At 39.6% G+C, this 15,918-nt stretch overlaps 1 protein-coding gene across 1 annotated transcript in view; it reads right to left on the bottom strand.

The window, feature by feature from the left end:
- Positions 1-15,918, bottom strand: part of LOC132597958 (anoctamin-4-like) — a 166,826-nt gene that overhangs the window by 32,233 nt on the left and 118,675 nt on the right. Inside the window, exon 2 of the mRNA XM_060306222.1 lies at positions 7,811-8,002. Within this exon, the coding sequence (XP_060162205.1) occupies positions 7,811-7,865 (55 nt within the window). The 5' untranslated portion in view covers positions 7,866-8,002. The remainder of the gene's footprint in view (positions 1-7,810; positions 8,003-15,918) is intronic.

Below are 15,918 nucleotides of genomic sequence, written 5' to 3' on the forward strand. Positions count from 1 at the left end.
TCTCTTCCAGGTCTTCAAAAACGGAGCCAAATGATGCAAAAACCAAGAAAAATGGTAAGGGTTCATTTATTCCAGAAAGTCAAATAGTCCTTCTCTTGGTATCTGTTCCTTTTCCAAGGCCAGTTCTCCAGCCTTTCCATCCATATCCTTCAAATTTAAATTCCTTCTTTGCTTGGATTAAATAATTGCTTTCAGTTATTTATAACCAAAGAGCCCTGACTCATGGTCTTTCTGGACATGACTGTGAGCTCCCCAAGGTCCATGTGCAACAGAGTTCTACACCATTCCAGCCCCAATGAAGTACCCTCCAAATAAATATTTGTTAGGACATAGTAGGCACTCAGAAGTGTTTGTAAACTCAAAGGGGAATAAATGAACTGAAATTGTTCAGGGCTGATGGCACAGAAGATCTACACGATTTTCTTGTTCTTTCTTTTCGACCAGTCTGAGTGGGCTTTTAGAAAGTGCTTTGGGAATCGAGATTATTAACTTTGTAAAAAGTAGATGGATGATTTAATAGGCCTCACTATGACTAAAATGCACACACTGCTTCTAAGATCTATGATTCACTGCAAATAAGAAACTCGGTTTGAGAGCTCTTCTATAATCTCCCAACAGAGAACGATGATGCATTAGTAAAAGTACACTAAAAATAAAAGGATGGAATTGAAGTCACATCTATCTTAATAACGTGTTTTAAATACATATATTTTCAAAAACAGGTTTCTAATCATAATTTGTTTAATATGATTTTTCTTAACGATAATTATGTGCTAAAGAATTGGTTTTATTTATATTTTCAACCAATAGCCAATGCAAGCAGGGTTCAAGAATCGATGATAAAATTATGACAGATAAATGTAGTGATGCGTGTTTTAAGGTAAGAGCAGTGACAAGATATGCTGACATCACACCATTAGGAAATATCTTAACATTTCTTCAAACGTTTATTACATTAGTATCAGTAGAGGATGTCAAAGACTGACTCTTCTCTGACTGGGTCAAACACAAACAGAATATTCTGTACAATTCTGGGCACTGTATTTCCAAGGATGCAGTCATGAAATAAGACTTTTTCTAAGAGTGGAGTGGGTAGGATGGTAAAGAAGGTGAAAACCATGCTGTTTGAAGGAAGCATCGAAGGAACTAGAAAATGTCTCAGTTGGCAAATAGCTCAAGATGAGTTTTTGAACAACTAAAAGATCAGCAATGAAAGAAGAATAGATTTACCCTGCATAGCTTCAGAATGCAAACCTATACCCAGTGAGTGCAATAGATTGCGACAAACAGCAAATAATCAGCCTTTGATAAGGCTTCCAAGTTCTGACCAGTTGGATCAGAAAGGCTTTTGGGAGGAGGGGGGATTTGGGATACACTTTGAGGAATGAGAAGGGCTTGAGAGAGATGCATTGAGGTAGGGGCATTCCAAAAAGAGCGAGGAACTTGAATAGCAGAGAACTGGAAGAGTAAAAGCCTACTTGAGAACTAGTGCAGAGCTGTGGAGAAAGTAGAACAAGGCAGGTTACCTAGTATAAAAGATGCCAGGAAAAATAGGGAGAGGTGAAACTGTAGAGATTTCAAAAACTGGGCTCACTGGGCCTTCCAGAATTCTCTTCCCATCAGCCTTTTCTCAGATTGGCCCCTTCATCTTCTTGCTTTCATGAAAGCCTGGCTCTTCCCAGAGGTCACAGCTTCCCCGTGGCTCTTTCCTATGGTACTATTTTTGTCCCACAGCCCTGACACCAAAGGATCTGGAGAATGGGGGGTGGGGGGGCGGGTGTCTTCCTTGAGTCCTCATGCCACCTTCAGACCATTGTTCTTCCCCCTTCCCTAAACTCTCCCAGCCTTGAATCTCAGGTTGTTTTATTATATCACCTTCTCTCCGTGTCATCACTGCACCCACGTGCTGCTTCCAGATCATGCTTCCTCATTTCCTGATGAGGTTACCTCCTGGCTTATGTCACTCTCCCAAAACTATTCAATTCAATTTTAATATCTATGTAGATGATCCTTCCCAAACCCTGGCCTCTCATTCTGAGAATATTTTCCTCCACTGACCTTGCCCTCCATCCTCACTAACTTCATACCCTAACCTCAACCTCATCATTACTAATAACAGCAACGCCCTTCTTAGTATCAGTGCCCTGCATTCTACTCTTTCACTACCATCTCTTTTCAGCTCTTCTTCCCCTGTCCTAACCTCAGTACGCTTTAATCCCCTCTTGAACCTCCAACCAAGTGATCCTATCAACTTTCCACTGAAACTCACTCCCCCCTCCGGATGTCTTCACTTCCCTGTGTATTAAGCTTAAAACACACGATCGACTGTTATCATTCTCTCTAGTGCACCTTTGATTCCCTCTCTCTCCCTCTTTTCCTAATTCCTTGGTAAAATCAAAACCCTGACTAAATATAACTCTATATATTGATATATTCTTTGTTTTCATTCACGTAGCTAAACAAGGTCAAAGAAAAACACACAACCATGGTAACTAGTCCTAGTTTAATTTCATGACCATGAACCTCAAACAGCCATTTAATGTGGGCCGGCAACCACATTCCACCGTTTACACCATCCTACCATCCTCTCAAACAATCTTACTCCCTTCTCGTTCTCAGTTATGACCTTCCTTACCACATTACAGATAAAACTGAAACAGCAGCAAAAGAACTTCTCAGACCCTCCTCACATTGCCAACATCTACACACTCTCCCTTCCCATCTGTTATCACAGATAAACTGTTCATGATTCTGTTGTGCACACGGCTCTCATTTCTCTCACCAATCCTCACATCATGAATTCTTCCCTCTCCCCAACGCCACTTATCTGCTGGAGATTTGCTATTTTGCAAAGAAACTCTCTTGACCTCGCTTCTCCCCCGGCGGCTGGCCTAGTTCTTCGCTACCCTTCACAGCAAAACTACTTTTAAAAAGTTGTCTATATTCTCAGTATCCAATTCATATGCTTCCATTCTGTCTGAGACACACTTTCATCAGAGTTTCATCCCCACCACTTCACCAAAGCTGTCCTTCTCAAAATCACCATCGATCTCCACTTTACTAAAATCAACGGCCAATTCTTATTTCTCATCTTACTTGACTTTTAGCAACATTTAACCTAGATAATCACTCCTCTCCTTGTGATAAACTTTCTTTACTTAACTTCCAAGATGTGTAATTTCTGGCTTCTCTCCACCCTTGCTGGCCATTCCTTCTCGGCCTTCTTTGCTTGTGTTTTGCTTTTCATGTTCTGACCTTTACTATTGGGGAGTGCCAGATTTCAGCCCTTAATCCTCTCCCCCTTCTCCATCTGGTCATCTCAGATGACTTGTCAACAACAGTCGATTTTATATCTCCTTCCCAGACCAATCTCTCAAACTCTAAATATGTTTATCCCACCACCCACGTGATCTCTCCAGTTGCCCACAGACTTCCGATCCTGACCCCACTTCTGCCCTCAAATCCACTAAGTCCGCTTTGCCTTCAGCCTTCTCCATCTCAGTTGATACCAAACACATTTACTCAAGTCCAAAACCATATAGTCATACTTAGCTCTCCTTTCTCTCTTATCCCACATCTAATCCATTGAAACTCTGTGGCCCAACTTTATTTTATTTTTAAATTTTTATTGGAGTATAGTTGCTTTACAATGTTGTGTTAGTTTTTACTGTGCAGCAAAGTGAATCAGCTATACGTATACATATATCCCCTCTTTTTTGGATTTCCTTCCCATTTAGGTCACCACAGAGCACTGAGTAGAGTTCCCTGTGCTGTACAGTAGGTTCTCCTTAGTTATCTATTTTTCCATAATATCAATATTGTATATATGTCAATCCCCGTCTCCCAATTCATCCCACTCCCCCCTTGGTATCCAAATGTTTGTTCTCTACATCTGTGTCTTTATTTCTGCTTTGCAAATAAGATCATCTATACCATTTTTTTAGATTCCACATATATGTGTTAATATACAATGTTTTTTTTTCTCTTTCTGACTTACTTCACTCTGTATGATAGTGTCTAGGTCCATCCACATCTCTACAAATGACCCAGTTTTGTTCCTTTTTATGGCTGAGTAATATTCCATTATATATATATGTACCACATCTTCTTTATCCATTCATCTGTCGATGGACATTTAGGTTGCTTCCATGTCCTGGCTATTGTAAATAGTGCTTGCGTGCATGTGCCTTTTTGAATTATGGTTTTCTCTGGGTATATGCCCAGTAGTAGAATTACTAGTCATATAGTAGTTCTATTTTTAGTTTTTTAAGGAACCTTCATACTGTTTTCCATAGTGGTTGTATCAAGTTACATTCCCACCAACAGTGCAAGAGGGTTCCCTTTTCTCCACACCCTCTCCAGCATTTATTGTTCGTAGAGTTTTTGATGAAGGCCATTCTGACTGGTGTGAGGTGACACCTCATTGTAGTTTTGATTTGCAGTTCTCTAATAATTAGTGTTGTTTAACACTTTTCATGTGCCTTTTTCTACCTCTAGTAAGAGCTACCATCATGTCTCAACTTGATTATTATGGTGGCCTCCTACCTGACCTTCCTCCTTTCACCCTCTACCCCTATAGTCTATCCTCAAATAACAGCTAAAGTGATCCTGTTAAAAAATAAGTCAGGTCATGGGATTCTTCTGCTCAAAACCCCTTAAAAGCTCCCATTTCATACAGGGCTCAAAGTCCTTACATGGCCTGCAAGGCCCTGCCCTATCTGGTCCCTCTGACCTCACTGAGCTGATGTTTCCTTCTCACTCCAAGCTCAGGGGTCTCCGTGCTTTTCCTCAAACTGCCAGACTCATTCCTGTCGTAGGGCCTGTCAACTGGCTATCCCTCTGCTGGGATGAACTTGCTCATCTCAGCGGCCCTCTCAGCTCCTTCTAGCCCTTGATCACACATCTTCTCCACAATGTGGCCTACATGCTGACCACCTTATTTAAAATTGCAACATGCAACCCTACCACCTGATTTCACCTACTTTTTCTCTTATCCATAATATTTATCTTCTTCCTAATCACTATTTATTATGTTTATATATTACCTATCTCCCCCACATAATATGTTAACTCTTCAGGGGCAGGGATCTTCGTTTCATTCACTGATGTATTCCAAGTACTTGAAGAATGCTTGGAAACCAAATTGGCCCTCAATAAATATTTGCTGAAAGGCAGGTAGAGCAATTAGAATGAGATTGTAGTTTGTCAATTATACCCTAATAAACCTAGAAAAAAATTTAAGGAACTCTATAATAATAGTCTGAAAAACAGCTAATGAAGGGTCAGTTCAGTCCTACCCTACAAATTATTTAATGGAGGTACAAGATAAATATCCCAGAATCCATGCCTTTAAAGACCTTATGGTGGAGAGACAGACGATTTCAAAATATTAAAAGATTATGGAGCAAAACCAGGGTATCCTAGAGCAAGCAGCATGAGCAAACGTTGAGAGATATGACATAGCATCACGTGTCTGGAGAGCTGAAAGCAAGTCAGTCTGGTCAGACGTCATGGTCTAGTTGATGTGCCAACTTGGCTGGACTAGAGTCCCCAGTTCCTCGGTGAACACGGATGCTGCTGTGAAGGTGTTTTACAAGTCCATAATCGGTTACTTTAAATAAGGGAGATTATCCTAGGCAAGAGAGTTGGGGTGCTGATTCAATCAGCCGAAAGGTCTTAAAACCAGAGCTAAGGCTGCCCTGAAGAAGAAATTCCACGTGTAGACAGTGACCTCCACTGTGCCCAAGAGTACCAGCCTGCCCTTCCTAACAGTCTGCCCTATGGATTTCAGACCGGCCTAGACAGCCTTCACAATCATGTAAGTCAATTCTTTTTAATAAATCTCTAGTACAAATCTTCTACTGGCCCTGCTTTTCTGGTTGAACCCCAGCTGACACATTAGAGTATAAAGTTTAAGGCAGAAGGGGGCAAAAAAAGGATGAGAAGCACTAGGGGCCAGATCATGATGGGCATTTGTTTTTAACTTGCTAAGAGGTTTGGCCTTTGCCCTAGAATGAGTAGGACAAGCAAGATGAATGGCATGATCAGGGGTGGAAATGAATCATTCTGTATTTGGTGTAAAGGATACACTATGACAGCAGGCAAGAGGATGAGAGAGATGCTGGAGGTTGGGGAACTGTTAAGAGTTACCTGTGAGAGACGTGAGATGAGAACCAAGAAAGAAGGCCATCATGGAAGTCAGAGAAGTGCTTTGGGAAGAAGTCATGGTCCATTCTGGTCGGGTGCATCAGAAGAGTCTGCTACTCACCACACTATGGTAAAAGGGGGTCACTAAGGGCCTCAAGAACCGCCATGATGGAGAGGAGGAGACAGAAACCCGACGGTGTTGGGTTGAAGAGTGGCTGGGAAGGCAGAGAGTAGAGCCAAGCCAAGCAGATGACTCTTTCCGAAGTCTGGCTCAGAAGGGAGGGGAGAAGTGGCGGAAGAGAGAAAAGGATGCGGTGTCAAATGAAGATGATTAGAACGAGAGAAGCTTTAGCCTTCTTCACAGAATGAGGGGAAAGGGCAAGGTCCAAGAGAGGGAAAGGGTGGCCAAGGATACAGGTGAAAGCTTGGTCAAGGACAGGGGGAAGACCCTCATCTTTTGAAAACCAGAGGAAAAGGGTGAAGGATGGGAGTAAACAGAGATATACGTGGAGATGCAGGGTAAGGGACCTGCAGTCATTCAGGCCCAGTGGCTTGTGGGTTTCTCCATGAGGTTAGGAAACAAGGTTATCAGCTGAGAGAAAGACGATGACATGGCTAGAGAAGGAAGCTTGACTTTAGTTGAGGTTGGGTGGCCACCTGCAAGGACATTACACAGAGAAATCAGGATTGGGTGAGACTTATACTAAGTGACTTCAGAATTTCCTCACAATTTGATGTTCCTGTGAGTCAGAAAGACAGTGTTCACTTGTTTTTCCTCAGCACCCAAAACAATGCCTGGCATATAGTATGCACTCAACACCTTTGTTGAATGAATGAACGAATGAATACTTAAATGAGCCTCTCACCCAAATACTTTTAGTTGTAATTACCAACTTTGATATACACTCATTTTAACATTTTCAAGAGATCACAGATGCTTCTCAGAGCCTTGAAACTTCATATGACTTTAGTTTTCTCCCTTCACCTGAGGAGGGAATACAGGCAAGTCAAGCCACATAACTGAGGCTTCAAAGCGGACATTTTCAGCTTGACTTTTTCCCCGAGCTGTCTTAGAGCAAATTATCAAGAAACTGGCCAAATCTCTTTATTATTTTATTACACAATAAGCTTTTTTGAACCGAGCAAGTTTATTCACTGAAATTTTTCATTTAGATTCTCCCACTGTAAGTAGAATGTTGCCTTAACCTTTTCTGACACAACAAGCTCTCTTCCCTCCTATTGGTCTTGGTGACATTTACCACTGACTGAAGTGAAGAGAGAGAGAGAAAAAAAAAATCAAGACTCTTTTTAAAAAGCAAGCTTTCTATTTTATGTTTGGTAGTGGGAAGCAGCCGCAGAGCACAGGGAGATCAGCTCTGTGGTTTGTGACCACCTAGAGGGGTGGGATAGGGAGGGTGGGAGGGAGGGAGATGCAAGAGGGAAGAGATATGGAAACATATGTATATGTATAACTGATTCACTTTGTTATAAAGCAGAAACTAACACACCATTGTAAAGCAATTATACTCCAATAGAGATGTTAAAAAAAAAAAAAAAGCAAGCTTAACTGGAAGCATGGAAGAGTTAGACAATAAAAATATAATGCAGGCTGTGTCAGCCTGCTGCTAACACAGGTCCCTGTTGACCCTTCCCCATGCATTACCTGCGTGGAAGACTTTGGTTTTCCCATTAGTGATTCCAGAAGACCTTGCCTCCATTTTTATTGACCTTCTGCCTGGTGGGAGTGAGGAATGCCTGACCACGGGCAGGCGACGTGACCCTGGGTGGCTTGCCACACTTCGCCGTTGGTGGATTTGCAAACGCTTTTCAGCCCCATGAATAGATAAACTTAAACCTGGAATAAGAAATAGCACAATTATATTGAAGAAGTCAGTGCAGAATGGCTAAAACGCCAAATTATTTTCTGGCATAAGATCCAGAGAGCATTAAGTAACTTTGTTTCAAATTCTTAAGGGATGCTAGTAATGTAAGAACTGTGATACCAATTGATTTTCACATTATATTATTTCCTGAACATTGTTTCATTCAAAAGTGGACAGCCTCAGTTATTGTGACAAGAGTTTTATAAACAGATCCAATAAAGTTAAATACTAAAATTCTTCCAAAGTTCTGGAAGATATGCACATAATTGGCATGCTGTTGTCAGTGGCATGAGGATTAGAAACTGTTGTGATATCTGGCATTTCAATAAACCTCGAAGAATCTTTTTCCACAGTATTCATGTATAGGCCAGAGTTAAAGACTGAACTCAGATTAACACCTCTGATAACCTTAAAATTATGTACTTTTTTAGAGCTATTTTATCTGGGAAAATTTCAACCATACTAAAAGTGAAAAGAATAGTACAATGGACTCGACGTACCTACCACCCAGCTTCACTAAATAAAGATCTTCCCCAAAAGCTGAAAAAAAAACTTTCCCATATTCACCTCTTCCACTCCCTTTGCTGTCAGTTTGCTTTTTAGGTGCCAGAGTAGTTTAAAGCAAATCCCAGACTTCATGTCCATTTCATCAGAAACAATATTGATTGTATTAACTTATATCGATTATATACATATGGATTACATCTGCGGATACATACAAACTATATTTTAAAATTCTGAGCTCAAAAGCTAAAAACACTCATAACACCGCTGGAGGCTGATAAAATACCAATTCATTATTAAGAAAATGATAAATAAAAGGAAAGAAGAAAGCATTTATCCTGCCTTTCCTTTACTAACCACACTTAAGCCAAATAGTTGATAAGACAAAGTTCTTCACTACAGAAGAATTCCAGTTAACAAATTACTGATGGAAAAGAGAATTAGAAAATCATTTTAGAAGCCTCAAGTGAAATATGAAAGGTTATATGATTTTTCCAAAGAAGCACTGTGAGGACAGACTTGCAATTCAGATTCATGGTGGACTGAATCCAGATTTGCTCTTTAAAAAAAAGCCAAGGAAAGGTGTTAGCCTTATTTGATGCCAGCCAGCCACGGGGACTTGTTAAGGAATCATGCCATCCGATGCAGGAAAGCTAACCTTCACCAAATCACAAAATTTTTTCATTAAAAGGAAAATCTCTATGAGTCTGTTTCTGTTTCGCTATATACGTTCCTTTGTATTATTTTTTAGACGGGTTACCAGCTGGGAGAAGGAAGTGGGGAGGGGAATGTTAGAGGTATGGGATTAAGAGATACAAACTACTATGTGTAAAATAGATAAGAACAAGAATGTATTGTAGAGCACAGGGAATTATAGCCATTATCTTGTAATATCTTTTGATAGAGTATAAGTTAAAAACACTGAATCACTTATGCTGTACACCTGAAACTAATATTGTAAATCAACTATACTTCAGTAAAAAAAAAAAAAAAAAGAGGAAAATCTCTTGAAACTTGAAGGTAGAAATTTAGCATTGGAAGTTACCTTAGCAGTTAGCTAATTCATCTGGTACCTTACACAGATGAGGAAACTGAGCAATGGCAGGGTAAAACAATCAGTTTACATATTATCAGTACTGGAAGGCCTCAATGAGAAGTCTACTACAAACCCAGAAATGAAGGAAATTAAAAACCTGCTCAGAGGTAAATTATAAATCAGCAATCATGGGTCATGTCAGAGGTATGAAGAGTTACTTTAAATTTTCCCAAGGTTGGGGTGGGGCAGGATGTGACCTGGGCCAATTTGTAAGTTCTAAGGAATTTTAAGAAAGGATGATTCAAATCAGAATAAGGTTTGGTCAGCCAAGGAAAAGACAATAACAATACAAACAACAACAATAAACGAAACATGTAAGAGACAAACCTGGGCAGTGCCCGTCCAGGCAACAGCCGCAAAGTTCAAAATTTCCAAATGCATAGCCAGACGGCACTGACATGCAATTTTTCTCTCCTTTATCCACTTAACTGCCTTCACTCTGACAACGCTCACCAGACAACCTTCGGATTAGCATGTGGCTCCCAGGGCAGGGAGAGAGAAATCACATGAGTATTCCCACCTCTCCGGCAGAGAGGGTTCTCGGTGCGGATTAACAAACTGGCACCATGGGTTTCCACACATCCACCTCCTCAAAAATTACTTAGTATACTCTGCCCCCATGATGCGGTTTCTAAGCCCACAAGCTGTGAGCCTGAGACTTGTTCTTGGGAGGTTCACCCTGTTAAGACCTGCCGTGCTAGGTGGCCCCTTGGGAGACAGCCTGGCAGCCTTCCCCTCACACTGCATGCCCTACTCTGATGCTCGGCTGCCTGAGCAAGTAAAAGCCTTACTCATAGGTTTCTCTCTAGGGGCAGGACTAGAACTACAGCATCAGCCTGGAATTGTTCCACTCTGCTGTGCTCGTTACTACCATTCTATGCTCCACATTTCCAGAAAGGTGACTTCAGAACACGAGAATTCCCTAGTGGTCCAGGGGTTAGGATTCAGCGCTTTCACTGCAGCGGCCCAGGTTCAATCCCTGGTCAGGGACCTAATATCCTGCAAGCTTCGAGGTGCAGGCCAAAAAAAAAGGCTCCAGAAGAATGGACACAGATTTTCAGGTGACAGATGAAGGGGCTGGGAGGGGCACTTGACGTCAACGTCAGATGGTACATGCAGTCTCAGTCTGTATATATGAAATAGACAGCTCTCCCAAAAACAAATTCTTTATTTTTAATTTTTTGAATTATTTTTTTACACAGCAGGTTCTTATTAGTTAGTTATTTTATACATATTGGTGTATGTATCTCAAAGCCAATCTCCCAATTCATCCCACCACCACCCACGCCCCCCGACTTTCCCCGCCTTGGTGTCCATACATTTGTTCTCTACATCGGTGTCTCTATTTCTGCCTTGCAAACTAGTTCATCTGTACCATTTTTCTAGATTCCACATATATGCATTAATATACAATACATGTTTTCTCCTTCTGACTTACTTCACTCTGTATGACATTCTCTATGTCCATCCACATCTCTATAAATGACCCAATTTCATTCTTTTTATGACTGAGTAATATTCCACTGTATATATGTACCACCTCTTCTTTATCCATTTGTCTGTCAAGGGGAATTTAGGTTGCTTCCATGACCTGGCTATTGTAAATAGTGCTGCAATGAACATTGGGGTGCATGTGCCTTTTTGAATTATGGTTTTCTCTGGGTATGTGCCCAGTAGTGGGATTGCTGGGTCATATAATAATTCTATTTTTAGTTTTTTTAAGGAACCTCCTTACTGTTCTCCATAGTGGCTGTATCAATTTACATTCCCACCAGCAAGGCAAGAGGGTTCCCTTTTCTCCACACCCTCTCCAGCATTTGTTGCTTGTAGATTTTCTGCTGATGTCCATTCTAACTGGTCTGAGGTGATAACTCACTGTAGTTTTGATTTTCATTTCTCTAATAATTAGTGATGTTGAGCAGCTTTTCACGTGTTTCTTGGCCATCTGTATGTCTTCTTTGGAGAAATGTCTATTTAGGTCTCTGCCCATTTTTTGATTTTTTTTTTTTTTTTTAATATTGAGCTGCATGAGTTGTTTATATATTTGGGAGATTAACCCTTTGTCCATTGATTCGTTTGCAAATATTTTCTCCCATTCTGAGGGTTGTCTTTTCGTCTTCTTTATAGCTTCCTTTGCTGCACAAAATCTTTTAAGTTTCATTAGGTCCTGTTTGTTTGTTTTTGTTTTTATTTCCATTACTCTAGGAGGTGGGTCAAAAAGATCTTGCTGTGATTTATGTCAAAGAGTGTTCTTCCTATGTTTTCCTCTAAGAGTTTTACAGTGTCCAGTCTTACATTTTGGTCTTTAATCCATTTTGATTTTATTTTGGTGTATGGTGTTAGGGAGTGTTCTAATTTCATTCTTTTACATGTAGCTGTCCAGTTTTCCAAGCACCACTTATTGAAGAGACTGTCTTTTCTCCATTGTATATCCTTGCCTCCTTTGTCATAGATTAGCTGACCATAGGTGTGTGGGTTTATCTCTGGGCTTTCTGTCTTGTTCCATTGATCTATGTTTCTGTTTTTGGGACAGTACCATATTGTCTTGATTACTGTAGCTTTGTAGTATAGTCTGAAGTCACAGAGTCTGATTCCTCCAGCCCTGCTTTTTCCCTCAAGATTGCTTTGGCTATTCAGGGCCTTTTGTGTCTACATACAAATTTTAAGATTTTTTGTTCTACTTCTGTAAAAAACGTCATTGGTAATTGGATAGGGATTGCACTGAAACTGTAGATTGCTTTGGGTAGTACAGTAATTTTCACAATACTGATTCTTCCAATCCAAGAACATGGTATATTTTTCCATCTCTTTGTGTCATCTTTGATTTCTTTCATCAGTGTCTTGAAGTTTTCTGAGTAGAGGGCTTTTACCTCCTTAGGTAGGTTTATTCCTAGGTATTTTTTTTTATTCCAATGGTGAATGGGATTATTTCTTTAATTTCTCTTTCTGACCTTTCGTTGTTAGTGTATAGGAATGCAACAGATTTTGGTGCATTAATTTTGTATCCTGCAACATTACCAAATTCACTGATTAGCTCTAGTAGTTCTCTGGTGGCATATTTAGGATTGCCTACATATAGTATCATGTCATCTGAAAAGAGTGACAGTTTTACTTCTTTTCAATTTGTATTCCTTTTATTTCTTTTTCTTCTCTGATTTCCATGGCTAAGACTTCCAAAACTATGCTAGATAATAGTGGCAAGAGTGTACATCCTTGTCTTGTGCCTGACCTTAGAGGAAATGGTTTCAGTTTTTCACCATTGAGAATGATGTCTGCTGTGGGTTTGTCATATATGGCTTTTATTATGTTGAGGTAGATTCCCTCTATGCCCACTTTCTGGAGAGTTTGTATCGTAAATAGTGTTGAATTTTGTCAAAAGCTTTTTCTGCATCTACTGAGATTATCATATGGCTTTTATTCTTCAGTTTGTTAATATGGTGTATCACACTGATTGATTTGCGTATACTGAAGAATCCTTGCATCCCTCAGATAAATCCCACTTGATCATGGTGTATGATCCTTTCACTGTGTTGTTGGATTCTGTTTGCTAGTATTTTGTTGAGGATTTTTGCATCTATATTCATCAGTGATATTAGTCTGTAATTTTCTTTTTTTGTAGTATCTTTGTCTGGTTTTGGTATCAAGGTGATGATGGCCTTGTAGAATGAGTTTGGGAGTGTTCCTTCCTCTGCAATTTTTTGGAGGAGTTTGAGAAGGATGGGTGTTAGCTCTTCGCTGAATGTTTGATAGAATTCACCTGTGAAGCCACCTGATCCTGGACTTTTGTTTGTTGGAAGATTTTTCATCACAGTTTCAATTTCATTACTTGTGATTGGTCTGTTCATATTTTCTATTTCTTCCTGGTTCAGTCTTGGAGGTTATACCTTTCTAAGAAGTTGTCCATTTATTCCAGGTTATCCTTTTATTGGCATAGAGTTGCTTGTAGTAGTCTCTTAGGATGCTTTGTGTTTCTGCGGTGTCCACTGTAACTTCTCCTTTTTGATTTCTAATTTTATTGATTTGAGTCCTCTCCCTCTCTTTCCTGATGAGTCTGGCTAGTGGTTTATAAATTTCGTTTATCTTCTCAAAGAACAAGCTTTTAGTTTTACTGATCTTTGATATTGTCTTCTTTGTTTCTATTTCATTTATTTCTGCTCTGATCTTTATGATTTCTTTCCTTCTACTAACTTTGCGTTTTCTTTGTTGTTCTTTCTCTAGTTGCTTTTGGTATAAGGTTAGGTTGTTTCAGATTTTTCTTGTTTCTTGAGGTAGGATTGTATTGCTATAAACTTCCCTCTTAGAACTGCTTTCGCGGCATCCCATAGGTTTTGGAATGTCACGTGTTCATTGTCATTTGTCTCTAAGCATTTTTTGATCTCCTCTTTGATTTCTTCAGTGATCTCTTGGTTATTTAGTAATGTATTGTTTAGCTTCCATGTGTTTGTGTTTTTTACATTGATTTTCCCTGTAATTTATTTATAATCTCATAGCATTGTGGTCAGAAAAGATGCTTGATATGATTTCAATAATATTAAATTTACTGAGGCTTGATGTGTGACCCAAGGTGTGATCTATCCTGGAGAATGTTCCGTGTGCACCTGAGAAGAGAGTGTAATCTGCTCTTTTTGGATGGAATGTCCTATAAGTATCAGTTAAATCTATCTGGTCTATTGTGTCATTTAAAGCTTGTGTCTCCTTATTTATTTTCATTTTGAATGATCTATCCATTGGTGTATGTGAGGTGTTAAAATCCCCCACTATTATTGTTTTACTGTTGATTTCCTCTTTTATAGCTGTTAGCAGTTGCCTTATGTACTGAGGTGCTCCTATGTTGGGTGCATACATATTTATAATTGTTATATCTTCTTCTTTGATTGATCCCTTGATCATTATGTAGTGTCCTTCCCTGACTCTTGTAACATACTTCATTTTAAAGTCTATTTCATCTGATATGAGTATTGCTACTCCAGCTTTCTTTTGATTTCCATTTGCATGGAATATCTTTTTCCATCCCCTCACTTTCAGTCTGTATGTGTCCCTAGGTCTGAAGTGGGTCTCTGATAGACAGCATATATATGGGTCTTGTTTTTATATCCATTCAGCCAGTCTGTGTCTTTTGGTTGGAGCATTTAATCAATTCACATTTAAGGTAATTATTGATATGTATGTTCCTATTGCCATTTTCTTAATTGTTTTGGGTTTGTTTTTGTAGGTCCTTTTCTTCTCTTGTGTTTCCCACTTAGAGAACTTCCTTTAGCATTTGTTGTAGAGCTGGTTTGGTGGTGCTGAATTCTCTTAGCTTTTGCTTGTCTGTAAAGCTTTTGATTTTTCCATCGAATCTGAATGAGATTCTTGCTGGGTAGAGTAATATTGGTTGTAGGTTCTTCCCTTTCATCACTTTAAATATACTGTGCCACTCCCTTCTGGCTTGCAGAGTTTCTGCTGAGAAATCAGCTGTTAACCTTATGGGAGTTCCCTTGTATGTTATTTGTGGTTTTTCTCTTGTTGCTTTCAATAATTTTTCTTTGCCTTTAATTTTTGTCAATTTGATTACCATGGGTCTTGGAGTGTTTCTCCTTGGGTTTATCCTGCCTGGGACTCTCTGTGCTTCCTGCACTTGGGTGGCTATCTCCTCTCCCATGTTAGGGAAGTTTTCGACTATAATCTCTTCACATATTTTCTCGGGTCATTTCTCTCTCTCTTCTCCTTCTGGGACCCCTATAATTCGAGTGTTGGTGCATTTGATTTTGTCCCAGAGGTCTCTTAGGCTGTCTTCATTTTTTTTTCATTCTTTTCTCTTTATTCTGTCCATGGCAGTGAATTCCACCATTCTGTCTTCCAGGTCACTTATCCATTCTTCTGCTTCAGTTATTCTGCTACTGATTCCTTCTAGTATATTTTTGATTTAGTTATTGTATTGTTCAACTCTGTTTGTTTGTTCTTTAATTCTTGTAGGTGTTTGTTCTTTAATACTTCTAGGCGTTTGTTAAACATTCCTTGCATCCTCTTGATCTTTGCCTCCATTCTTTTTCTGAGGTCCTGGATCATCTTCTCTATCATTATTCTGAATTCTTTTTCTGGAAGGTTGCCTATCTCTCCTTCATTTAGTTGTTTTTCTTGGTTTTTATCTTGTTCCTTCATCTGGTACATAGTCCTCTGCCTTTTTATTTTGTCTTTCTTTCTTTGAATGTGGTTTTTGTTCCATAGGCTGCAGGATTGTAGCTCTTCTTGCTTCTGCTGTCTGCCCTCTGGTGGATGAGGTTATCTAAGAGGCTTGTGCAAGCTTCC

This window comes from Globicephala melas, chromosome 10, assembly GCF_963455315.2.
Source record: "Globicephala melas chromosome 10, mGloMel1.2, whole genome shotgun sequence".
NCBI lineage: Eukaryota > Metazoa > Chordata > Mammalia > Artiodactyla > Delphinidae > Globicephala > Globicephala melas.